The following is a 26259-nucleotide window of genomic DNA, read 5'->3' as shown; positions in this document are numbered from 1 at the left end:
ACGAGCAAAATCCGGGCTGTGGCGCACGGGCACTGCCGCTCCTGCCCTGCTCGAGTGCTGGGAGCGCTGCGTGCCTCGGGAAAGCCCCGGGAGCACGGCCTGGCCGCCCTTTGTGAGGTGACACCGGGCTCTGGGTGACGGTCCCCACCGGCAGGAGCACCGGGGACCGCCGGGGATGCCGCACTTGCCGGGCGGCAGCTGCAGCCCCTCCCGGCTCCCGCCCCCCGTTCCCTCAGCGCGGGGCGCGGCTCTGCCCTGCCCGCCGGGCGGGTTCGCCCCGCCGCGAACAAAGCGGCCCCGCCCAGCGCGGCCGCCGCCGCCGCCGCCATCTGTCCCTCCCTCCTCCTTCCCTCCCGCCCCCGCGGCGGGGCGGCTCCGACCCGCCCCTTTCGCTTTCCACTTCGGCAGCGGCGCCGGGAGGGCCCCGGGGCGCCGCCGGGCGGGCAGCGGTGCGGGCGGGCAGCGAGCGGAGCGGCAGCGGCACCAGGAGGACCGCGGAACCGGGTCCGGCCCGCCCGCCACACAGCCGGGCCCGCCGCCATCTTCCGCTGCCACCCCGCCGGTGCCGGCGCGCACGGGCCGCGGGGCCCCGCAGGTGAGCGGGCGGGACGGAGGGCGGGGGCCGGCGGGGCTGCGGGCGGGGGCTGCGGCCGCTGCGGCGCCAGGTGGGTGCTGGCTCGGCGTCCTCGCCGATCCCGGGGCCGTCTGTGCCTTCCCCGCGGCGTGCGCATCGCCCCGGCTGCCGGCGACGCCCGAGCGCCGCCGCCCCTTTGTTGTGGCCCGGCCGGGGCAGCCCGGGCGCGGTGCGGGCCGGGGCCGCGCTCTGTGCCCGGGGCTGCGCCGCGGGAGCTGCGCCGGGGCCGTGCGGCCCTGCCCGCCGCCCGTGCTGAGCTCACGCTCCCGAAATGCTGATGCGCGGCGCAATTAGCCGGGGCGGCTGCTGCAAACCCGGCGGAGCTGGATTTCCTATGGAGGCGCGCGTGGAGAGGAAAAACATGCTGGAACAGTGCGGGGTGTTACAGTCAGAATGCATTAATATCTAGTTAATATCTTTGGAACTTGTTTGGCTTTTCTTATTTTTCTGCCTTATATTTCCTCTGTGGTGTGAAGTATTGCATAATTTGATGTCACCTTTTTGTCATTCGCGGTGCGGAATGCGCTGGGCAAGGCGTGTGCGTGTTGTAACAGGGGCTGGTGAATGCTGAGCTCTGCGGTCACCTCCCAAGCGTGGTGAGACAAGGATTACCGGGCGGCTCGGGAGCAACAGCTGATCCAAGCAAGGGAACAAAATGGATTACTGCATGGCAAGCCAGTGAAAAATCCGTGTCAGGCAGGAAAGGCTGGTGTGTAAGAGGACACCGATTTTCTGTGTATTGGAGTAGAAAAGGTCTCAGAGTTCAGCTATACAAAGTTTAGTGAAGGTTGTGTCTTAAGGCCTTAATATGCTCGGTGCGTTTCATTTGAGATAATGAATTGTGTGATTTCTTAGGGTAAAACGGGTGTCAGCAAGCTTTGTTGACTGCTGTGGGAATTAGTTGTGATAAGAATTGGGCCTATAGTCTTCTTCCTTTTTTTTTTTTTTTTTTTTTTGGTAAATTCATTTGATCTAGAATAACTGAAGATGATTGAGGGCACTTGAGAAATGGAACCACTAGGGACTGACTGTGGGCTGTGGACTCTGTGTAGCCAGAAGTCTGGAGTGGCCTCTGGGAAGGCACAAGAGTCAAATGTAAGTGACTGTGGGGTGGATTAAAAGGTGAAATAGCTTAATGCAAAATAGCCAAGATTTTAAATATGTATGACTTGTTCACACTGAGGTTTTCTGTGACAGCTCACCAGGATGCTGAGCTTGTTGGCTCTGCGTCGCAGGTGTCAGTGAACCAAGGCTCCTAATTTGGCATTGAGTGTCCCTTTAAATGTATCACTGCTCTCACAGCATGACACTTAAGATTTGAACTGTAATTTTTTTTCTTGTATTTCAGAATAGTTAGAGACTTAATGTTCCTTGCCTCGTTTTCCTAATTTATTCTATGCTATCGGCAAGTGAATTGTTTCAGTTGATAAATAACACGAATGGCGCTTGCTGTAGAATTTCACAATTTATTTTTTTCAATATTAGACTTTACTTTTAATTTTTATCACGTGAAGGCATGTACATTTTAAATTTATTTGAAGAAAGTACTGAACAGTCTCCCTTTAAGCTACCTACCTTTAGATGTTTCTAGTTTATAAACATTTTCCTGAAATAGTATATTTATATGCATAAGAGACTGTAAATATGTTTTAATGCTTTGAGTTATTTTCTTACGCTTTTAACACCATGAGAGGGTTCTTGCTGTTGACATGTTCTTAGAACATGAGTAAGAACAGAACAAGGGTGAAGGCTCTCACTGGGAGCTTTAGCATTAGGTGTTATGTTCCAAAGAGCTTATTTGAACAACATATTGTGCACTCAAGGTAGAGGGAAAGATGTGTCAGGTTTGTGGCAAGAAGTTTTTTGGTTTTCCTGATGTAGAAAAATTAATTTAAATACAGAACTAGCAGAAGATAAGAGGGACTGGACAGGAGATGGAAGAAAGATGTGGAGAAGTGCCATTCTGAAAAGACTGGGCAAGATAAAAGGGTTGTATCAGAAACGTGGTTAATACAAGGCACCTGAAATATTAAGCTCTAATTCTTGTTTGCTTTCATTTATACCTCAAGCTAATGCTGTGCTTCCATCATTCTTGAGTATTAGACCTTGAGCTGATCAGATTGTGACGCTATGTACCATATGTGCTGGCAGGAAGCAATGCAGTGTGATGAACCAAAGATGCAGCCTGAGCTCTAATCTTGAGTTTCCCTGCTGTCCTTTGGTTTTTAATTATTATTTTTTTTATTTATACACATACTGACATACCGGTGAGTGTCAGAAAACGTCATAGATTTCATAGAGGGTGATGTGTAAGCCTGTGTATATTTATACTTTCATGCTAAAATGCTGATTATTACTTTGACAGCATAATGCTTATAAGAGAAGTCTGAGCTCATCAGACTAAAAAACATCAATTATGTGAAAATCTTCTCTGATAGGTTTACTGTTCTTTTCTAGCTTTTTGTTTTGCACTGCTAGGGAATGCACACTGAATATTATCATAATACTGTTAATGGATGAGCTTATCAGTGTACTTCAGCTGCTTTTCAGTAGTTCACTTTCCAAACTAAGTCTGGATGTTGTACCCCAAAAGTTCTGTTACTAATCTTATATCAGATATGGAGGGTGCAACCGTTCTTTACCCTGATTTATGAAAATTAAGTAAATAAAGTTAAGTGTTCAAATTGTCAGAGGCTTTATGTTCAGGACAGACCTCTCATTTTAAAAAAACTACAATGGAATATGGAAGACAGCTCTCAGATGCTGGATTTTACATAATGTACATGTACTCTGAATCAAAGTACTGAGTAAGATGCTCATTTTGTCATCAGTGTAATATATAAATAATTAAGACAAGCTTTGAAGCTGTGTAGGGTGGCTTCCTGTTTACACTTGTGTCCAGCAGAGCCTGTTGAAAAGAAAGCTGGACTTGATGTTCCTTTCTTCAAAGGAATTCTTAGTCTGATTTTATTTTCTGATGGGTAATCTCAGTACACTTTTGCCTAACCCTTACTTTGTCTTTTGACAAGGGGGTTAATTAGTTTACATACAAACCACCAGTGTCACGAAGTATAATAAAAGAGAAGTGCAAATGTTTTAGATGAGGTTGTGAAATAAGATGTTAATACTGAATTGCTGGTTAAATTCGTATTGATTTTTTTTTTTTTCTTTCCCTTCAGTGTATAAGGGTAGGGTTGAATTTTTTCTCTGGGACCAAAAATTCAAATTCAATTGCCAAAAGGGGAAGTTGAAACAGGGCTAAAACATAAGGAAAAAGCATCTTTCTTCAAGTTCTGGATTTTGATTTGTGGGTCTGTGTATTTTTCTTTCTTGCAGCAAAGTTTTCTGCAAGCCAGAGTGTAATTTTTCCTTTTAACTTTACTAGCTGAGAGTGTGCTTATGGTCTGTGGGCATGTCTTCCATGAAACCCATCAAAATACTTGGTGTTTGGAGTCTTCTGTGACTAAAATGAGAATTAGACCCAGCCATTTTAAGAAGTTAGGCCATTTCATTTGGCACAACTAGGTCTCTGTTGTTCCAAAATAAACTGTGCTGCTATAATCAAATGCTTTGCTAGTCAAATGTTCTGGCAAAAACTTAGGTGGAAAAAAATTGACATACAATTGTGAGAAAGATGGAAAATTTGGGGGTTTGGACAGTAGTGCAAAAAACCATGTTATTAAGGCCTAAGGTTTTGTGTCCCTTCAGGTTCATTAGCATTGGTTTGTGGTGATCAGTGAGGAATTTCATGGAAAAGTTGTCTCTTCCTTTCCTCTCTGGTAAATAACTGAGTTCTTGTTAATACTCAGAGTGTTTTATTTGGAATATTCAAACTCACTCAGATTCTGTGCATCTTTCTCTAGTAGGAAGTAGATAGTTTCTTAACTCCACCCTCCCAAGGATGAGATAGACACATGAAGGCTGTAACATGGTTTCAAATTGTCTTGGAAGATGGGCTGCCCACAGCTGGTTGTCTTTCAGCTGCTGGATCTGCATAAGTGAGTGATTTCATGGGGGAATCAAGAACAATTTTTACATCCCCTTTTGAATTATAATGGAGAGACACTGGGAACAATAACCTATTGCTGTGGTTGTCCTGCTCTGTGTGGTCATCTTCCCCCCCCCGACTTTATTCATTTCTCACATCGCTGTGCTCCAGTGTCTCACCTCCTTCCTGGGGCTGTTGCCCCTCCTGAGGGTTCCTCACTGGTACTGGTTTCCTCTCTGGTCTTAAAGTGATTATGAGAGTGCACTGAAGTCAGGCTACTGCCAGAGAGCAAAGCTCTTGTAGTTCCTTGTGTCAGCATTAGTGCCCATGGAGTGAGTAAATGCTGGAGTTGCACCTGGCTCAGAGCAGGGCTCAGGTTCAGCTCAGGTTCTGTGGGGCTGCCAGCTGGCTGGGGTGAGTGCAGAGCTCAGAGGAGGCACTGCCCCTTTTTGCAGCAATAATGTGGGATTAAACTGAAATTTTCCTCCTGTTAAATTGTATTCTTGCAGCTGCAGGAGTGCTGCTAGGTGTGTGTAGGGGGTTGGGTTTGATTTTTTTTCAGGGCTCCTGATAAGGCAATACTGTGTAGTTTGGCCGTGTCAGTGGGTTTCTCCCCTCATCCCCAGTTCCTTTTCAGCAGATCAGTTTAGGAGTTACTTGTAAAATCTTTTTACCATTTGAAAAAGAAAGTTCAAGAGCTTCTACTTTAAGTCATACTAACTGGAATCACACAAGACTTAGCCAAAAGGAGAATTTAATGAAGCTTTCCTAAGAGGAGTACCTGCTGCAGTTCTCATATCCTTGGAGGAATTGTGTTGCAAAGGAGCTTGGACCTTATCAGTGGGAGTTTTAAACAAGCAGCTGCTGGCCCCAGCTACATCTGCCCACTTGTTCTGTGGCTGGCTGGACAGCTCATTAAACACTGAGCCAGCTGCGTGAGCTGGTGGAAAAGCTCCTGCAGTGACAGGAGTGAGGAGGGCTCAGGAGGAGCCAGGAACACGCAGCTGGAGGCAGGTGAGGCTGGCAGGCAGCAGGCCCTGTCTGAGGCCACCTTGGGCTCGCAGCTTTAGATCCTTCATGAGGGGAATAGACAGAAATCAATAGTCATCCTTAGGAAGGAAGAATGGAAACCTCTGGCTTAGTTGTCATATGCTGCTTCAAAGTTAAGGTGAGATGGCATTTTTAGAGTGCTGTGCTTTTTATATGTGTTAGAAATATTTAAGTTCATATGTGAGAGCTCTAGATGATGACATAGTAAGTGACTCTTATGCTCTTTGAACTTCACTGTCTGCATTTCAGAGAGGAAAATTTTACATATTGCAGACTTAGTAAGCACAATATTTTCACAGCTAGAGGATTAATTTCTTCAGATTTTTTTATCTGGGCCTCTATGCATAGGACAGAAATGGAAAAGTTGCAGGTGCTTTGGTAGATCTTAATTATGGCTTCATAGTCAACCTCAAAATCAATTACTTAATCTTGTTTAATTTTCATAATGCCACTATGTTCTGTCCTATAAATCTGCATTTTTATTTTTATTGGTAGCCAACATTTGCTAACCAAGCAGAAAATAAGATACTGATCAGAGCTAAAATTCTCTCTTTCCTTTTAGGCTGCCATCATGACGGCTGAAGAAACAGTGAACGTTAAAGAAGCTGAAATAATTAAGCTAATACTAGATTTTCTGAACTCAAGGAAGCTTCACATCAGCATGCTGGCACTTGAGAAAGAAAGTGGGGTCATTAATGGCTTGTTTTCAGATGACATGCTCTTCCTAAGGTAGGACTTCTTTTCCTGGTGCTTAAATACCACATTTATGAAAACAGAAGTTGGACTATAATTCTGTTACCAGCCCTATGCCACTAAACAGGAGATCTTAACTTGTGCCCTCACCTTATTCTGCTTTTTCGTGGTCCCATTCTGTAGCCCAGCCCCGCAGTGTGTTCCAGCTCTAGAGTCACTGACCAGGCAGCAGCAGCATGCATTGACACACATTTTTTTTTTTGTTTGCTTGTTCATTTTAACTTTGTTATTTTTCTGGGACACAAGTGAATTCAGGTGGGAAGGCACACTTAACAAGTGCCAGTGTCAGTGCAGACTAAGCTGGGAGTAAACTATAGAATAAGATGGGAAAGCAAGGCCTGTTGGCATCTGTGATGTCATTATCTGCTTACCAATCACGTGGCCCTGCAGGTGAGGTTTATTGACGTCTAGAATATTTTTACAGTATTTTAGTGCTGAGATCAAGGATGAGTGGTTTCCAGAGCTTTTCCCCAAAAATATTATGTGCATTTCAAAATAATACTTAGATTTATCTTAAATTTAACAACATGAAAGGAGTATCATTACCAAGGCACGAGGGTTGGTGCAATTTACTGTTCATGATATTGCCTCCAGAATATTATTAATAAGAATCAGTGTACATCCACACTAGTTTTTCAGCATTGATGTTTTCTGTTCATGCCAAAGGTACTTAATGAGACATAAGAAAGTAATTTATCCAGCTGTTCTTGAAACATTTAAAAATACATTTAATCACGGAACAGGTCTTCTCATCTGTCTTCCTTTTCATTAAATTATATATATTGGACTAAGATGAAATGAAAAAAGAATTTCAGAAAGATTCAAGTTATTAATACAGTGGGGTTTTTTTTTGTTTGTTTCATTGTTAGCTTAGTTAGAGAAATTAATCCTTCCTTTGTAGGCCTGAGCCTTTTATAGAGAGCCCTGTGTGATAGGAGAGCATGAAGAAATGGAACTGCTTTACCTGTGCAGTCCAGCCCACTGATCCTGGGGTTGGAGCTCCTGTGCTGGCACAATTCCTGCCAAGCTCTTCCTCTTACATGCTTAATATGGCATCTCTTTGTTTTCCCATCCCCTTCATAAAATAGCCCCAGCAGTATTTATATAATTAAAATGAACTCATTTTAAAGTTCTCTTTCATTAGTTTGGATGTAGTCATTGAAATTATATCTTTATTCAAACTCTTCAAGTAAGATTTTTTTTTTTGCTGTTTTTAAAAATAAGAATAGCAGGTAAAACAGAAGACACAAAGACCATTTTGTCCTTTTTGATGTGCCTTTAAAAGTAGTTAAAATGTGTTCTTCTAGAATGCAGTTATTTTTCAAAATACTGAGAACAGACTTGGATTTTGCTCCTACTGTTAGTCTTATTAAACAGTCATCTTGGCACCTGTCCAAAACAATGACTTTTCAAAGTGGATTATCTGTTGTGTATTTAAATTTTTTTGTATTTAAATTAGCTGCTTACTTAGAAAAGGGGTGTTCTTGTCCAGTGACATTCAAGGAATGATCCTTTTTTTAACTAGGCAATTGATTCTTGATGGCCAGTGGGATGAGGTTCTTCAGTTTATTCAGCCTCTTGAATGTATGGAAAAATTCGACAAGAAAAGGTAAAATAGAATGTATGTCAGAGTTCAGTTTTTTTAAGTTCTGGAAAATACCTGGATTTCTAAGTATTGTCTATAAAAACAGTTGTTATGGGTTTTTCACTTTAGCTTTTGATGTTTTTTTTTCTAGCCTGTGTGCTGTCCCTAAAGTGTGTGCATGTGTTTTTAAACTTAAAATATGTGCATGCAATCTGTAATGAGTTGTCATGTGCCATACACTTTAGGAATATGATTCATGTAGTACAACCTTTTAATAGATGCTCTGTCATACTTCTATTCAAGAAATAATATGATTGCTATACTTGTTTTATTTCTAATTAGCCTTCTGATATTTGTAGTAGAATATTTCTGAAAGCAATTATGGAAAAAATATGTCCTGTTTAAAAAAAATGTTGTGGTTACCAATTTGTTAAAATTCATATCAGAGTTCCTTCTCATGACAATTACTATGCCTAACTCAGAAATTTGATGTCATTTGATGAGAGAAGCCTGCTTGTCTCTAGAATATTATTTAACTACCTGGAGGAAGATGTATAGTATTTCTCTTCTCACCTGCAGGTTTCGTTACATTATTATGAAGCAGAAGTTCTTGGAAGCCTTATGTGTGAACAATGCAATGTCAGCAGAAGATGAGCCTCAGCATGTAAGAATTACCTCTGGTTTGGAAATGTTTTTGTTGTCTGAAAAGCTCTTGAGTTTAGTCTGATTAAAGGCAGGGCAGAAGCTCCCAGCATTAAATACACAAATTTTATCTATTACCAATGGTTTCATAAACACTGGATAAAGTAATCAGTATTCTTGGGAAGTGAGTGTGGCTCCCTGGTCTCAAATGCAGTTGTACCTAAAAGGGTTGCTTGAAATTTTGCAGATAGATCAGTGACCATATGCTGTGTCTCTGATCCTGACCCTCAGATTTACTTTAGGGCATTGTGCTAAAGTACAGGGCTCTTCTTTTTGTTACTATTTTTTTTTCACCACAAGTATTCTGAAGCAGGCCTCAGGATCACAGAAATTTATTGTGAGAATTTGGGCCAGATGAAAGTTTGAATGAATTCTGTGCTTAATTTCTGTTGGTTTTGGAGAGAAAGGTCAGAATTGGTTTTTTGAGGGAGCATATGTGTTCACAAAAGGACTCTTTCAATTAAATGTGCAAACAGCAGGAGTTGTGGACGTAAGTTTTTGGTATTGAAAGAGACATTAACTCAAACTGGCAAAGAAGGTGTGCAGATTGTGAAATTAGTTAGTTTTTCATTTATGTTGACAATACAGTGATACCAAATTTCTAAGACAAAAATGTTATGAAATGAGAAATGAAGAATGACAGTAGTTTTAATACAAATTATTTTGTTTTCCAGATTGATTTTAATTCTCTGTTCCATTAGACTTACATTGTACTTCAGGGTCTTTTCTTGACACAGTAGAGAAAGTTAAAATAAGTCCAAATTTCTAGTTGTAAATGGGAGGAGTACTAGTCCTTTGATCCCTCAATCTGTATACTGTTACTAGGATAACAGTAGAGGGAAAAAGTCAGATTAATGTTCCTTATTTTGTTGTAAATGTTACCAGATACGTTGGCATGTTGTGGGTCAAAGGCTGCTGTATTGAAGTGTCTAGGTAACATGGGTAAGTGGGGATTTTTACTGGTTTTAAATCTGTGTAACTAAAAATATCAGGTTTTGAGTATTTAACATGGTTCTTGGCTCTTAGCTGTCAACAGGCTTTGTAATAAAGCCCTCTATTCATTTGGAGGTTGTATCTTCTGAGAGCTCTGAACTTTTTTAACATTTTTGATTGAAGAATAGAAAATCTCAGTATAAAAGCTGCTAATCACTGGAAACCAGAGTAATCTACAAGGCTTTTATTAAAAGCTACTGGCATAGGTTATAGAAATAAAGGGGAAAATAAGTCAGCTGGCTTTTGAGAATGGAAGTAACTTTTTGTGCTACAGTAGAATTGGAGCTGCTTAGTCACAGATTTAAAATTTTATGCCCATCAAACCTGCAGTGACATGAAAACGTTCCACAAATCTGTGAAAAATGGGACTGGATGGGAGATTCTAGGAAGTCAAAGCATCTAGGAATTTGTCTCTTTTGTAACTACACTTGGATCAGCAAATTCAGACTCTATATGCTTTTTTAATTAACATCTAAGCAGTAATAGTAGTAAATGAATGATAGCAGACAATAGGCTGCCTGTTCTTCAGGCATTTCCTTGTGGAAGGACAGACAGGCAGTGCAGATTGCCGTGTTGATGTTTCCACAGCTGGAATTTACCATGCGAGAGGCCGTGCAGTGCCTGCACGCACTGGAGGAATACTGCCCCTCTAAGGAAGACTACAGTAAGCTGTGCTTGCTGCTGACACTGCCTCGCCTCACCAACCACGCCGAGTTCAAGGACTGGAACCCCAGCACTGCTCGGGTGCACTGCTTTGAAGAAGCCTGTGTCATGGTGGCAGAGTTCATTCCAGCAGACAGGAAACTGAGCGAGGCCGGCTTCAAAGCAAGTAACAACCGCTTGTTTCAGCTCGTAATGAAGGGATTGCTTTACGAATGTTGTGTGGAGTTCTGTCAGAGTAAAGCTACAGGAGAAGAAATCACGGAAAGTGAAGTGTTGCTGGGCATTGATCTCTTGTGTGGTAATGGCTGCGATGACTTGGACCTTAGCCTGTTGTCGTGGCTGCAGAATCTGCCAGCTACTGTATTTTCTTGTGCTTTTGAACAAAAGATGCTTAATATTCACGTTGATAAACTCCTCAAGCCTACAAAAGCTGCCTATGCTGATCTTCTGACACCTCTTATCAGCAAACTTTCTCCTTATCCATCCTCCCCCATGCGCCGGCCCCAGTCAGCAGACGCGTACATGACCCGCTCCCTCAACCCTGCCTTGGACGGGCTCTCGTGTGGATTGACAAACCACGACAAGCGGGTCACAGACCTCGGGACCAAAACTTCTCCCATGTCACACTCCTTCGCTAATTTCCATTACCCTGGAGTCCAGAATCTCAGCAGGAGTCTCATGCTTGAGAACACTGAATGTCACAGCATTTTTGAAGAGTCACCAGAGCGGTAAGTGCAGCTAGAGCTCTGTTTTTGCCTTAGCGTATATTGTGTGTTTCTGTGTTCTTACCTGTACTGTAACTCTGAACACCATTGTAACACTGAAATATAATTTGGTTGATTAAATTCTGCTGCAATAAAAACTCTGTATAGAGGGTTTTCCTCTTTATGCTTTTATGATCTAAGTAGATTTTCATATTTCAGTTTGAGCCTTATGGATTCAATTTGGGCCTTAAAGTTTCCTAGCACAGAGCACAAATATGCTCCGAGTGTATAATATCGTCTAGCTGGGGTTTGTGTTCAACATGACTGTGTTCTTCCATTCCAGAGAAATAAATGGATACAGTGAAATAACTGTAACTCCCATCTTCTTTCTCCATTGCATTCTGTCCTCAAGTCTCAATAAATAGTTTTGGTCCTGACACTGTAGTTACTTAAGTATACTTGAACAATTTCCATATCTCAGTGAAGTTGGTGGAAATGACAATATGCCATTGTTGTGGCATTCCTGTATCACTTAAATTGCTACAATAGTAGCTCAGCTGAAATATTTACTTTCTATTTTTGAAACCAAAGATGAGTAAGGCAGCTGAAGGTATTATGTTTTTTGTACCAGACTTTGATATAGTTGAGTTATGCTATTAATAAGTTCTTTAATGTAATGTAGACTGTAAAAGTGGCTTTTGAGACAAATGTCTGGTAACTGGGAGAAATGGTACTTATCAGTTGAGGATTTATCATCATATTTCTGCCTGGCTTTTCTTTTGATCAGCAGTTCTGTCCCTTCCTGATGGTTATTGTCAAACTCCCCTAGAAAGCAGCTGCCAGCTTTTTCGGGACTTAGAAGACCAGATGGGTAACTAGCCCTGTATTGGGTGCAGTAGCCAGCAGATGACATGTGGGGCTGTGGTGATCAATCCAGGCCACAGCTGGTGTCTCTATTAGTTTTGCCTTGGAGCAATATTCCATATGTTGTGTTATGGTAAAGAGCAGCTGTAATTAAACACAGTAAAAAGGAAACAAACACTCCCAAACTCACGTCAGTTCACCAGTGACAATGGAAATACTTAAAATAATGTATGTTTTAATATTTATCTTAATACTTACCTTAGAAGGAGCTGTTTTGTTTGATTAAAATCGTGGGTTTTACCAGGCTCTTCACAAGTGGAGTTTTTGTGGATAGCTTGTTTTATGGCAGTATCCCTGATGTTACATTTTTACTAAGTGTACCTCCTGAAGATACTAGTTTATGGTGAATCCTCTGATTTTACTGATCTGTATCAAACCTTACCACTTATGTGAGTGGACCAGGGTCCAGTTAAAAAGTTAAAACTGATTCTTGAGAGGTTTTTGATTCTCTTTTCAAAACTGAAGTACTAGATTAATTCTGCACAAATAACATCATTGTGTGAGCTGAAGAAGATGATTAATTGCTGCAATTCTTTATGTAGGCCTTTTCATGTGAAGTTTGTAGTTTGTAACATGTTTTTTCATTAATACTACATCTCTTGAAAGTTAGGATTAGAGGGCCAGAATTATAGGATTAGAGCTGTAGGGCCAGACCCCTAGTTTTCAAGAAGGCATTACATTTTTTCAAAAGTAAATCCAACTTCAGGTCAGGTGTCCAGCCTAAATGACAGTATTTGCAAGGGTGGAAGCTGAGCTTTATGTAAATTTGGCCCATGCTTCCTCTTGCACATGACATAAATACTGTATTTATTTTATAAATTGAGTTCCTTAAGCAATTGTCTTTTAGTCAGCTGAGTTACTTTTGTTACTGCACAGAGGTACCCAAGAAGTCTGAAATAACTTCTAAAAAACCTTTACTCCAAGTCACTGAGTAAAATCCTAAGTTGAAAAACTGAAGATGGGCATCCAAGGCTTATAATGTGTTCTGCACATTTACTGATGGATTGCCAAACCATTTTGGAAAGCGTGTCATGCAGAAATGCTTATAACAAACAAGAAAAGAAAACCCAATATAAACATTTTTCTACCTTGCACTTTCAGGAACATTAAGGCAAATGGATGTTAAACATCTGTGGATATTAGTTTCAGTTTAGACTGGTAGTGGTAATTAAACTAATATCTTTGGGAAGAGTTTAGGCTCATAGTATATCAGATACATTCTGTACACATAATTGCTTTGAAAGTGAAGATTTTGAGTAACTTAGTTAAAGGATGTAGAATTCAAATGTAGGGATGATGAAACTGGGGAGTGCTGTGGAAGTGAGGCTTTTTGGAAACTGGCTGTGCTTCTTGTTTGTCAGGGAGTTTATTTTCTTTAATATAACACATTGCAAGTGGCATTTTTTTCCTAAGCAGTATCTTCAGTTTGACGTGACTTAAGTAGTTTGCATTCCTGTGTTACCAGATCTTACTCTAGGATGTTATCTTTCTCCACTTGATTTTCTACTCTTGGTTTTTCTCAGTTAAGCATCTCTTCTTTTCCATGTTGCTGCGAGAAGTGATACTCCCGTGGAGCCCCAGCACCCCATCGGCAGCGAGACCTCGTGCCAGAGCTCAGCTCCAGAAAATGAACTCAATGCAGCACAGAGTCAGGGATCAGCCAAACAAGAGAAAAATGAGGTAGTGCTTGTTTGTTTAAAAATAATGAGGCCCTTTGAGCTGGGTTTTGATCACTTCATAATGATTTGCCTTTGTGTGGAGAACTTCATGCATGACAATGGGTTGCTTTGAATCTCGTTTTTACTATAGTAAAAATGCCATAATGCGTCTTGTAAAAGGAACTACTACTTTTTGTCCCCCATTGTATAAAGTTCTGCTGTCATTTGAGTCTGTAATGCAGCTGATTAGAGTGCCTTGTCACATCAGCAGTCCAGCTAAACTGTTGTGTATATCTTTAAAAGGAAGCAAAAAAACCAGAGCCAACAATGTTAGATTAAACAGTTCTTAAGCATCCTCTTCATGTTCTAGTCACAAATCTAGCATGTAGCTTGTAATTTTTGGTGTTAATGCCAGGTTTTGTAAGTCATCTTACATCAGTTCTTGTCTAGAACACAGGGAAATTTAAAATTGGGCAATTCCCTCATAAATATATCTTTGCCATTCAGAATCCAATAGCATAACTTTTTTTGGATTAATCTCTGAAGGCCTGTGCCTTGACTATCCTTTTTTTCTTTTTTTTTTTTTTTCCCTTAACAGCAATATGGAGTAAGTGAAATAATAGCTCAGAAGGAAACAGTGAAAACAGTTACCTATTCCATTCTTTTTCCACAGTTAAATACTAGTCTCTAAATTTGGTAATGAAAAATAACATTGAGTGTGCTGTCTGTTCTATTTGCAGATTCAGGTTTGATTTTCTTAGGTAAACTTTAACAGGCTTATGACATGTGGGACTGGACACCAGCCTAGCTTTGACAGGACTGTGTCCTGGTAGTCTCTGGACACTTGAGTGAGGCAGTGGGATCTACTGTAAGATTAACAAAGTCATCTACATTTGAGGACTTCACTCCCCTCAAGGACTTTGCTTCTCTGTGTTTTGTATGCATGTTGGAAGGGAAGGAAGAACTTAGCTAGAAGAATATAGAGCAGGACAGGCTTCAAGAGGGAAAACAGAATAAAACAGGTGCAGAATTTGTAGGAGAGAATGAGGACAGGAGGTGCTGTGGTGAAGATGTTGGCCAAGCTATTATACACCAGTAGAAAAGAATGTAGTACCTGGTGCAATTTCATTTTGTTTTGTTTCCCACATCATAGTGATGTATGTATATACCTGTAGGAGTGAGAAATCAATTTAAGTTTCTTTTCAGAGCTTTGTTTTTGATGTGTTCCTGTGGAGACTGATTTAGAAGCCACAGTTTATAGAATAGAGCTTCTGGGTGACATATTTTAGGTTTGCGTGTTAGTTGGGAAATAGTGGCACAGAATACAAAAAATCAAAAGAATTTAATAAAATTGTAACAAGTATCAGTCATGAAAATATATATCGACAAGAATATACTTGTTGTTTAGGTTGATAACCCAGGGAGTGGGGAATAGTTCATCAATTTCAAGTACAGAAAATAAATGCTTTTCACTTCTGTCAGTAACTTTGGAGTTTCTGAATTGCAAGTATTCACCATGAGAAACCTAAGGTAGTAAATAATTTGCAAATGCAACAGTGCTAGGAAATCCATTATAAATAAAAAAAAATTGTGTCAGAGAACAAAAAATCATAATGCAAGTGGTATTAATAATTGTTAATAGAAGTGCAAAGGCTGTTACAAAGACAGAATGTGTATGAATTGTCTGAACTAATGCAAAGTTATGAGGATGTCCTTACACAACTTTAAATCCTAGATGACAAAGCTATCACTCCAGAAAACAAACAAAAAACCCACACAAGATTTTTTTTTACTATTACTATTTTTTTATTCGTATTTTTGTGTTTTTTTTCTATTAGGTAAATATGCAGTTTTCTTCTTCAGAAAATACAGGGTAGTTCAGTGTGAATGATCTGACCTTGGACTAAAGTGTTTTTGGTCTTCTGTTTGTTCATTTTTATCTTGTTCTCAGCTGCTAGCAGGAAAGTGAAAGAAAAAAGAGGTTTGGGAATGCAGAAGGCAGCAAGTCCTGGGCAGCTGGCAGTGTGGGAAGCTAACAGTATGTAAAGAAAAGACTATGAGAAAGGAAGTTCAAGTGTTGTCTTGGTCCAGAAAATAAGGAATTTTAAAGTTAAAACAGTTAAAAGTTAACCAATTTCAAAAGTGAAATGTAACACTTGAATAAACCACTGCTGCTGGGAAGGGTAAACTGGGTCTGCAGACTGATAGCAGTGAGGTGTCAACTTGGCAGAAAATACTCAAATTGTAATGAAAGTATGACTTGAATAGTTTCCTGGTTTTTATTTTCAACTTTCAATCACTTTTTTGTTTTGATCTTAAGTAATACTTTGGAAATTTTGTAGGAAAGAGCAGTCTCCTTCAGAATTACAGTAGGACTGCTTCAACAGTGAACAGTGTAGGCTGGCAGTGCTTTCTTTTTTTAATATGTAAATTCTGTCTGGTTTTAAGGACGAATGAAATCATTACTCTTCAGAGATTAATCTCTTGGCTTTTTGATGCCTGTGTTGAAAGACTGAATCAGAAAGTAAATATTTATGTTAAATACCACAGTTAACTACTTAAATTCCATCTGTGATTCTCATTTCTTTTTAGCTTCGTGATTCCACAGAGCAGTTTCAGGAATACTACAGACAAAGATTACGTTACCAGCAGCACTTAGAGCAGAAGGAGCAGCAGAGACAATTGTATCAGCAGATGTTGTTAGAAGGAGGAGTTCATCAAGAAGATGGAGCTGACCAGCAACAGAACCTTACTGAACAGTTTCTTAACAGGTTGGGGGAGTTTGATTCTTCTACCCACCCATGTTTCTCTGTAAGTTCTCATAATGGCCTGGTTTGATGCTTTGGGTTTTTTTAACTTGTCATTTGTTATTAGATCTATCCAGAAACTAGGAGAATTAAATATGGGTATGGACAGTCTTGGAAATGATGTACAAACACTTAGCCAGCAATGTAATGGGAGCAAAGGGATTGCATCTACCCATCCAGCAAGTAATTTCACATCAGCACCTTCAGATGGTAGCCAGAGGATAGCAACTGACAGCCCAAACCTTAATACAAGCACTCCTCGCAAGTGTGGATCAGCTAATCAGATCCCCTTCCCTGAAGAGTCACCTGTACAGGGGAATCAAAGGTAAGATCCTGGAGAGCACTCAGGACTGGGATAGCCTTCTGCTGGCACTGTGGGAGAGCTGGTTGTATTTATCTTCAGCTATCAAATTAATTTTTTCATTGAATAGGGGTATTTAGCTCATGATCAGTGTTTTCTAAATATTTATGTAGGGATTATAAAATCTTTTTTTTTGACAGCATGCATGAGGAATAGTTGCATTTTATGCTTGTTTTTAATTTTGGACTTTTAATTCCATCTTACTCATTTTGTGTTTGTCATTCTAAGTTTCTGGAAGCTTTTTTATTAAATACAAACTAGATGAAGGGAGAAGCAGGAAAGAATGGGATCTGAATTTCTTCTGTTAACTCAAAGTAGCGCTGACCTGAAAGAAACAGTAATTCTTTCAGCTCTCTGTGTGTATATATTGTATCTATAGATAGATATGTTATGGACTGAAAAGTATGTTTAACTTGAGTTCACTTGTTCAATGCTTGGTGTTGCTGCAAAAAGGGCTGTCCCTTTTAAAAGTAATAGTTTAATGGTAATGATTCAGACATGTATAACACTTTACACAAATTAGTCAGTTCTGAGAATGGCTGAAACTGTAACTTTAGTCCAAAAAATACTTACCAAAAAATCTGTCCCTGCTCTTGTTTTGTCTTGTGTTGTTAAACACTTCACCAAATCAAAGCAGTGCATCAGAGCATGCTGTCACTCAGGCACAGTCAGAAGACTCTTCTGGGAATTTATCTAGGACAAGAGCTGATGAGGTGAGTTTTCTTGTGGTCTTTTACTGCATGTGTTATCAAAACAGTACTTAATCCTGAGTGTGACATCCTCTTACTGTTAAGAGATATTTAAAATGAATTTTGGTTGGTGCAGTGTCTACAGTCACAGAACCATTGACATCTGGACACTGAATCCAAATGCTCTGTGTAAAAGAGTCAATGAGAGCAGGATGCTTGGGGCTGGGTCCAGTTGGGTTTTGAGCCTTTCCAAGGGTGGAGGATGTTCCCCAGCCTTTGTGGGCTACCTCATCCTGTGTCTGACCACCCTCACAGTGTTTTTAGAACACCAAAAAAAGTGGAATTTGCTTAATTTTATTTGGTGTTCATTGCCTCTGGTCCTTTCACTGGGTACCACTGAGAAGAGTCATGCTCCATCTTCTTCCCCAGTCACATATTTATATGCACTGGTGAGATGTACACATGCACACCCTGAAAAGCCCTTCTGATCTCAAGGCCAAACAGTACCAGCTCTTTCAGGTTCTCCTTGTACAACAGATGTTCTGATGGGATGTCTTTTACAGCCATTATTTTGTGTTTTCCAGGTAAGAACTTTGAGTGTTGGACTCCAGTCAGTATGGCCTGAAAAAACAGGGGAATAGTTAATAGGGAAATAACTGCAATAAGTACATTCCAAAATTTCTGCATAAATAAAAATCATAATCTTAGAAAGGTGGTCATGAAGTCACAAGGAGGATGATGTAACAAAGTTTAGCATAATTTAATGATAACTGTGTTACATACAGGGTGAAAGTCTGATTCTGTGTTTAATGTTGTATTTGTTTTAGAAGCTGTGTTTGACTTGGACTGTTTTCAGTAAAAAGGCAGCTTTGTTCCCCTGGCAAGTTTCACACAGATCAAATGTGTTTACACAGAAATAACCTGTAGTATTGTCCATCTGAGGTGGGCTGTTTAGAAGAACAAAAGCAGATGGAAGTCTGGAGGGAGAATGTGAAACACTAATTAATTAATGTTAACTGTAAAAGTCAGTTGAAGAAAGGAGCTTCAAGAGCATTCTTGGACTTGGAGTAGACATTGTTTACAAAACTGTACTTTGAGTGATCCAGCCTGCTGTGCTGCTACTTGTTAATACTTGACTACAGTAACTTTACATGATTCTGCAGAGCAGTCACACCTACTTTTAAATGTCCAGTTTTACACAGAGGAACCTAATTTTACTGTTATCCTTTTACACAGGATGACAAATCAAAAAAGCAGTTTATTTGCATTAATACTCTAGAAGACACACAAGCTGTCAGAGCTGTAGCCTTTCATCCTAGTGGGAGTTTATATGCTGTTGGTTCCAACTCTAAAACTTTGAGAGTTTGTGCCTATCCAGAAGTAATTGACCCAAGGTAAGAAAGCTAATATAATAATTTCTTTTTCTTTATCATAGCACTTCTTTCTCCTGCAGCTACTGATACCTGTACATTTCATACCTTTATTTTATTGTCATAAATACAGCAATGCTCTGCTTGGAATCCTGAACTCCTAAACAAATACAAGGTGATGTGCTGAAGTATTGCTATATTTGTGGGCCACTTCTTTGCTGTCTTTATTATTTGCAAGATGTATTGCCACAAGACCACACTTTTCCTTATAGAAATGTTTGGGGTTTTTTTTGTCTCAGCAGTTGAGCTTTTTTGAGTTTACTGTTTGGCCAGTGGTCTTGATATTCCAGCTGTAACAGTGGGAGAAAGCATGTGTCAGTTCCCAAGCCAGCACAAGCTGGGCTTCACAAGATCCAGTTTCTGGCAGGACAGACTTAACAGTAGAGAAAGTTCTATCTTCTTGACTTCTACAGCAAAACTTGCCAGTGTGTGTCTGTTGATGTGTTTTTACTCTAAACATTGTTTTCGAGTTATATTGGTTCCCTGACAGAAAAAGCATCATATGTCATTTACTGTGCAGCTGTATTTTGTTTACTTTCCACCATTTTTTTATAGGATGGGAATAATATACCTGAAAATAAATATTGCCACATCAATATCAATCTCCTTAATTCTGTTCCACTTGTATTATTTTCTTGGAGGAGGAGGGGAGAAGTGCAAGCATCTAAACTTGGCAATTTTTTAGAGCACACAGGTGTGCACACATCTGGGACACTTTCCCATTTTAGGACTGATGTCCAGGCTTCCAAAGTGTTCAGAAAGTAAACCTACTTTTCTTTTCCTCCTTAAATATCACCAGTAAGGTAGCCTTTGAAGTTTTAATTCCAAAATATTTATGAGCAATGTATGACACAACACAAAAAGGAATTGATTTCTGTTACCTAATACTGGGCTTGAAGCTCAAACAGCCTCTTGACTGGTAAGCAGTGCAAAACATGTTGGCTCCTGCACAGCTGCTGACTCTGCTTGATGGAAAAGGTCTGAGCAACTCTGCAGCCTTAGGTTTTTACTTGCAGTGCATGATCTGATGTGACAAGAGACACACTGCATCTGGACTTGAAAGCAATACTGAAATATCCTTAATTCTGAACTTGTAATTCTTTCATTTACTGTTGATTTTAACTATGCTTACAGTTTGCCTAAAATACTTCATCATGGGATTTACAAGTCAGCAGAGAGATTGCATTATCTTAGAGATATTCTAATCCTTGTAGCAACATGAGTCTAGACGTGCATTCAAAATTATGTGCTTTTCAAAGAGCTATGGCTGTGTAGATGAACTGTTCTTTGAAGCTCTGGGCCTATTAAACTTTTTTTTTTAACTTGTCCTTCAAACCGATGAATTATTCAAGACAGGTTAGTTTAGAGTTGTTTTTTTTCCTTTCTCTAAAGGTAAAGGATTAAATTATAAAGGTATAATAGTAGTGTGGGCGTTTTTGCACACATTTAAGATGAAGCACTGTCAGATACATGTTACAGTTCTGCAAATGTGGCTCAAATAATCACATCCTTCCATGCAGTGGCTTGGCAGCATGTGGTCTCTGACCTGGGTAGGTGCTCTCATGTCCTGAGAGAATCAGTGATCCTCAGCTCTTAAGATGTGGTGAATCCAAACTCAGAGTGTGAGGTAAGGCATTAGGCCACTTAGGAAGCTCTCTAGTGTGTTGAGTGATCCTGATTTAGGCTAATGTGTCATGGATTTCCTCTCTGGCAACAAAATAAAATTAGCTGCCATGTAGGTTTACTTTAGTATTCGTTACTAAACTGATGTTAATCTCCAGAGTTTTTCAACAGGCTTGGATGATTGTCTTTCTTGTTTTTTCTCTCTGCCTCTTCTGCTCATTATTATTATTATTTATAATAAGGTTTATGAACTTTTTCAATAATAATTAAGTTTGTTGAATTTCTCCTGTTGATGTTACTGGAGTGATATGGAGATGGATACTGCAATACTTTATCCTAAGTACTTGATTGCTTCCTGCTGTGTGAGCAGAAAAAGAACATTGTAGGAAGGTAATTGATTGCAGTCAAGGAAATGTAAATTACTGGGACTGTTGCTTTTATTTCAGCAGTGTGCAAAGCTGATATGGTTTTACAAATAATCTGTGGTGTAGTTAGATGCTGTCAGGATTCTTGCATAGAGTGGTAGGTCTGTTTTTCTTGGCCTACTGTTGCTTAATTGAACTCGTGCATATTCAAAAGGGGACATAGTTAATTAAACAATTAAGTTGTTGACATATGAAGGACGTAGAGAACTCACACCGGTTTTGGACTCTGGGGATAATGTTTTATTGTCCTATAGCTAGTAATTACTATATTTTATCTGTATCAGCCCCTTTACAGATGAAGGGATTGGGTAAGTTCTTTTTGCATGTTCAATCACAGATAGAATGGGAAGATGAGGAAAAATGGAGAAAATGAGAAATCCTTTTGTCTTTGATCACACATATATGTTGCAGTGCAAGTAGTCATATGAATTTCATGTTACCCAAAATAACAGAAAAATAGTATCTTCATTTTAGAATACTTTGTTTCTCTTAGAAATAAAAGGAAATATTATGTTTGTTGGTTTTTTCTTTTACCAGTGCTTATAGTACTCCTAAACAACCTGTAGTTCGCTTCAAGAGGAATAAGCATCATAAAGGATCAATCTACTGTGTAGCCTGGAGTCCCTGTGGACAGCTGTTAGCTACTGGTTCTAATGATAAATATGTGAAAGTGCTGCCTTTTAATGCAGAAACTTGTAATGCAACAGGTACTATATGTATATTTAGTTCCAAGAATTTATTTTCAGTTACTGTCCACTATTTGTCAAAACCACTCAATTTACACTGTTTTGTTATTTTTATTCCAATATTTTAATTCAATCTGTTTTCCCTTTTACCATCACTATGGTTTCTATCCAGCAAAGAACCACTGAGAGATTTAAAATTATCTTTAGGGTTTTGTTTGGGTTGGGTGGCTGTGTTTTGGTTTCGTTTTGTAAGACTCTGGTATTGTTCTATCTCCTGGCAAATTCCTCCCCATATACAGTAAAACAACCAGATGTTCTTACCCACTTCTAGAGCTCAGTTTTCACTAAGAATTTATCTCCACTCCTAGTTCCCTTTTCTCTTGCCTAGTTCTCTCTTCACACCCCTCTTCAAAAGTAAATACTACTTTCCATGGCCACCTCTCCTAATCAATATGTTGAATGTGGCTCTTACCTTTGGTGTTTTGAACTTAGGCTTGTCCTTGTATTCAGTGCTCTCAATGTTCTTTTCCTCCTGGCAAAGAGAACCTTTTGAGTTCACCAGAGTTTACAAAAATAAATAAATATACTCCATAAGAAACCTTGGCTGCAGTGGTGATGGTCTATGTACATTTTGCAAAGCTTTGGGAAGTAGGAAGCTCAAGCGACACTCAAACCCAAGGTTCTTAGAGATTTTATTTGAACTGTAGTAACTGAAATGATGTTCTGTGCTGAAGTGCACAGCCATGTTTGCACTTGGTGGCATGTTCACCCTTACCTAAAATACTCTGTATTATCTCTGTACCTGCTTTAAAGAGCACAGCACTAATGAAGTATGCCTTACTTTGTTCCTTGACTTTTAAATTATTTTAGGACCAGATTTGGAATTCAGCATGCACGATGGGACAATCAGAGACCTTGCCTTTATGGAAGGCCCAGAAAGTGGTGGTGCTATTTTAATAAGTGCTGGAGCAGGGGACTGTAATATTTACACAACAGATTGTCAGCGTGGACAAGGCCTGCATGCCCTAAGTGGTCACACTGGTAGGTACAGTGTGGCTTCTGTCACACTTTCTAAGTCTGTGTTATATTCTAATAAAGTTGTGGGGTTGTTTTGGTTTGATTTGGTTTAAAATCATTGTGGTTTTTCTTTTTAGCAAGATTGTTTTTTTTTTTCCTCTCCCAATAGCTCTTGAGGTATTTTGAGTGGAGGTGGGCAGTGTTTGTTGTTATATATGTTTGCTTTTAATCTAATGGAGAGAGTGCACACCTCATTCCAGAGAAGACATGTGTGTGCCCATGGCTGGGTACTGCCATACACTGGCATTGGATCACACAATATGCAGGTTTTCCCTGGGATTAAGTCTCTGAATGCAAAATATAATCCCAACTGTATATGCAATAATATTTCAATGTTGGGTTAATGATGCTTAATCAAATTAAGAAGTTTTCTTGTTCACAGGACATATTTTAGCACTTTATACATGGAGTGGCTGGATGATTGCATCTGGATCTCAAGACAAAACTGTAAGATTTTGGGATTTGAGAGTGCCAAGCTGTGTTCGTGTTGTGGGAACAACGTTTCATGGAACAGGCAAGATGTGTTATCATGCTTCTAAATCATCCTGGCATGAAAATAAACTTTGAGGATGTCCATGTCATATAGAGTGAATGTAAGGGGAGGTTGTGGCACAGAAGGGAGGCTTAGCTTATAGATATCCTCAGAGATTCTTTCTTTACCTGGGGGGTTGGTTGGTTTGTTCCTAAAGTAATATTTCCTCTCAGAAGATGGGTAGTGCTTTTGCCTTATGACTTTCAAACAGATGCTTTTAAGTGCATTCAAATACAGCAACCTAACTGAAGTCCTTGAAATTTCAGGGCCAGGGTGAATTCATTGTAGTATTCCCCATTACCTCATAAGAGTGACTTTCTTTCCTGTGATGGAACCGATACTTTCTCATGCAGCTTTGCTAGTATCCTTGCTATGATTCTAGTGTGACTTAGGGCATCAGAGTTTTTAGTGCTGAAGAATAAAGACTTCTTTATTCTAAGCTGGCTATGCTCATCTTAAACTTGAGGCCAGCTTTTGGTGTTCTTTCCAATGCATGTTCTTCTGTTAAAAAAAAAAATTAGTTGGCTATTTGCAAAAGCCCAGCTAACTCTGCTGTGGGTTTGCTGGTGTTTCTGTGGCCCTGCAGGGAGTGCTGTAGCCTCAGTGGCAGTGGATCCCAGTGGCAGGCTGCTGGCCACAGGCCAGGAGGACTCGAGCTGCATGCTGTACGACATCCGCGGGGGCCGCATGGTGCAGAGCTACCACCCCCACAGCAGCGACGTGCGCTCTGTGCGCTTCTCGCCGGGCGCGCACTACCTGCTCACCGGCTCCTATGACATGAAGATCAAGGTGACAGATCTGCAAGGTAACACAGGCCCTCTTTGGGGCTTCTGGTGTTGGACTTGAGAGCTTGGCTCAAGGATCGGGTTTGACTTGTAAAGGGGAAAGAATAGTCGAGCTTGGAAAGGTTGGATGTGGATATATGTGGTTGTGTCCGGTGGAAATGGGGTGGTTGTGGTGATGAAAGCGTAGGCTGTGAACTGAATCTTGTTTTGGGGTGAGAGTCTCATTACAGTAAAATCACTGTTAAACACTCTTGACTGGTGAAATGGCTGTTGCTTTCAGAGAGCATTCATAAAATTGACCCTTAAAAAAAAAGTCCTAAAGAAGTATAGTAATTCTCATTTTTATTGGGATGAGTTAAGAATAGGGAAGATAGTGCGTATATCTAATTGACTTGACTTTCTTGAACCATTACATTTTAATCACCTTGTGTAAAAATGGTGGAGATCTGCATTTTTAATTTGTCCTGTGTCCAGTAATGCCTAAAAACTGAAGCCCTGGAGCCTTTTGTTTTGCTCTGTGTGTGTGTGAGAGAGAAAGGGGAGTCAAGTACACTTCATAAGGTGAAATACAGATGGAAGCTTTAAGTAAGCAAACTGGTTAAAAAAAGACTCACCACCCAAAGGCTGGGATATGGATTCATGAAATGAATAGTGATTTGATTTCTGTTCCTCTCCACAGGGGACCTGACGAAGCAGCTTCCTCTGATGGTGGTAGGGGAGCACAAGGACAAAGTTATTCAGTGCAGGTGGCACACACAAGATCTTTCCTTCTTGTCATCTTCTGCAGACAGAACTGTAACCCTTTGGACCTACAATGGTTAGAGTGCAAACAAAGGCAACTATGCAGCTAAAGCACAGAGACCCGAGACTACAGAACTGTCCAAACAAGTAATAATAATGAGGCTTTGAGAGAGCAGCAGTTGAGCAGGAGAGTGTCTTATCAAGAGGAAGGGCACCTGTCACTGATTTTTCTGGTTTCTAGGAGGTCTTGGTGTTTTTAGTATATTCTTTTGCAGTGCTTCCAGTCTTCCATGTTGAACTCATGCTGCTGTGACTTATTGTAGTCTTGTTGCCAAAGTCTATGAGGAGAACTCTTCTGTTGTTGATGTGCACTCAGAGTAACATGAATGATGTGTTTACAGTTTGGTATTAATTGCATTCCTTGTTCTTTGCCTCAATGAGAATTTTGTATAGAAGCTTAAGTTGAGGAACACTTCAATCAAGTCTGTATGTAACTAGTTACACACACACATAAAAGAAAAACTACTTCCACTGTTTTTTCAGGTTTATTGTATTCATCACTTTTGAACAAGAGCTCAAGCTTTATAACATCTCCACAGTTTCAACATTTTTAGTATAAAAAATCTGAACTTTAAAGGTTGACTAGGTAGTAACCACTTCTTGATTATGGTCCATTATATAATGGGGGTTTTTCTTTCTTTTCATCTAACCTGGGAAAAATGTTGATGTTTTTACTACATGACATTGTTTTAAACCAGCTAACATGTTGGAGGGGGAAAAGTAAAATATTGACTTTTTCAGTAGAAACATGTAATATTTTACTTTTTGAATGCAACAGAATACCTCTGTGTATAATGTACTGTAGAAAAGAGTGGATTGGCAGCAGTTGTCACAGTGGGCTTAATGGCTATCAATTTTTCTAGTAAAAGGGATACCATTAATGCTGTAATAGAAACCAGCATGGCTTAAAATGCTATGTCTGCATGATAACTTAAGAATTGTTTAAATTCCCAGTTCAGAAGCTTATCTGAATTTTATTTCTTGCACTGTTTATGTATGGGAAATTGCAGTTTTATTTCTACAAATCTTTAGATTCTAATGTTTATGTATTGTTATATTTTCATATTGTACAGTTCTTTTACTTTTTAAAATATAAACCTTAAACTTTAGGTTATTTATTTATTTGAACTGCAGTTAAGTTTTGGATTCTCTTGGTTACTAAATTATATGTGCACTGTAGCAAGCATTTTTAACTATCGTATAAAAGTGGAAAGGTAACTATAGAAGTGTATCTGTGCTATAATCTCAATAAAGACCTCCAACACCTGCACCCGTTTCATCTGTTATTTTTAATTCTTGGTTTATAATTCCTCAATTCAATACAACAGTAGGACCTATGATTTAAGTATGCCAGAACTATAAAATCCTTATGATTTATCCTTATGATAC

General features: G+C 39.8%; 1 protein-coding gene across 4 annotated transcripts; it reads left to right on the top strand.

The window, feature by feature from the left end:
* Window positions 1-390: 390 nt before the first annotated feature.
* WDR47 (WD repeat domain 47) lies at window positions 391-26140 on the top strand. Of its 4 annotated transcripts, none has more exons than XM_088170107.1 (15): window positions 391-595; window positions 6235-6401; window positions 7951-8034; window positions 8590-8674; window positions 10294-11096; window positions 13556-13676; window positions 16247-16425; window positions 16529-16786; window positions 17457-17535; window positions 18748-18905; window positions 21527-21696; window positions 22546-22716; window positions 23135-23266; window positions 23871-24089; window positions 24749-26140. In XM_088170107.1, exons 2-15 carry the CDS (start codon window positions 6244-6246, stop codon window positions 24889-24891), a joined length of 2760 nt encoding a protein of 919 aa, XP_088026233.1. In that variant the 5' UTR covers window positions 391-595; window positions 6235-6243; the 3' UTR covers window positions 24892-26140. The 4 variants fall into 4 exon arrangements, with proteins under 4 accessions (XP_088026233.1, XP_088026234.1, XP_088026232.1 ...); XM_088170108.1 differs by lacking the exon at window positions 391-595 and adding an exon at window positions 643-665; XM_088170106.1 differs by lacking the exon at window positions 391-595 and adding an exon at window positions 1611-1729.
* The last annotated feature ends 119 nt before the right edge of the window (window positions 26141-26259 follow it).

Source organism: Sturnus vulgaris, chromosome 9, assembly GCF_052056855.1.
Source record: "Sturnus vulgaris isolate bStuVul1 chromosome 9, bStuVul1.hap1, whole genome shotgun sequence".
In the NCBI taxonomy this organism is placed as follows: Eukaryota; Metazoa; Chordata; class Aves; order Passeriformes; family Sturnidae; genus Sturnus; species Sturnus vulgaris.
The sequence above is the reverse complement of the archived record's forward strand: the minus strand, read 5'-3'. Positions and strand labels throughout refer to the sequence as shown.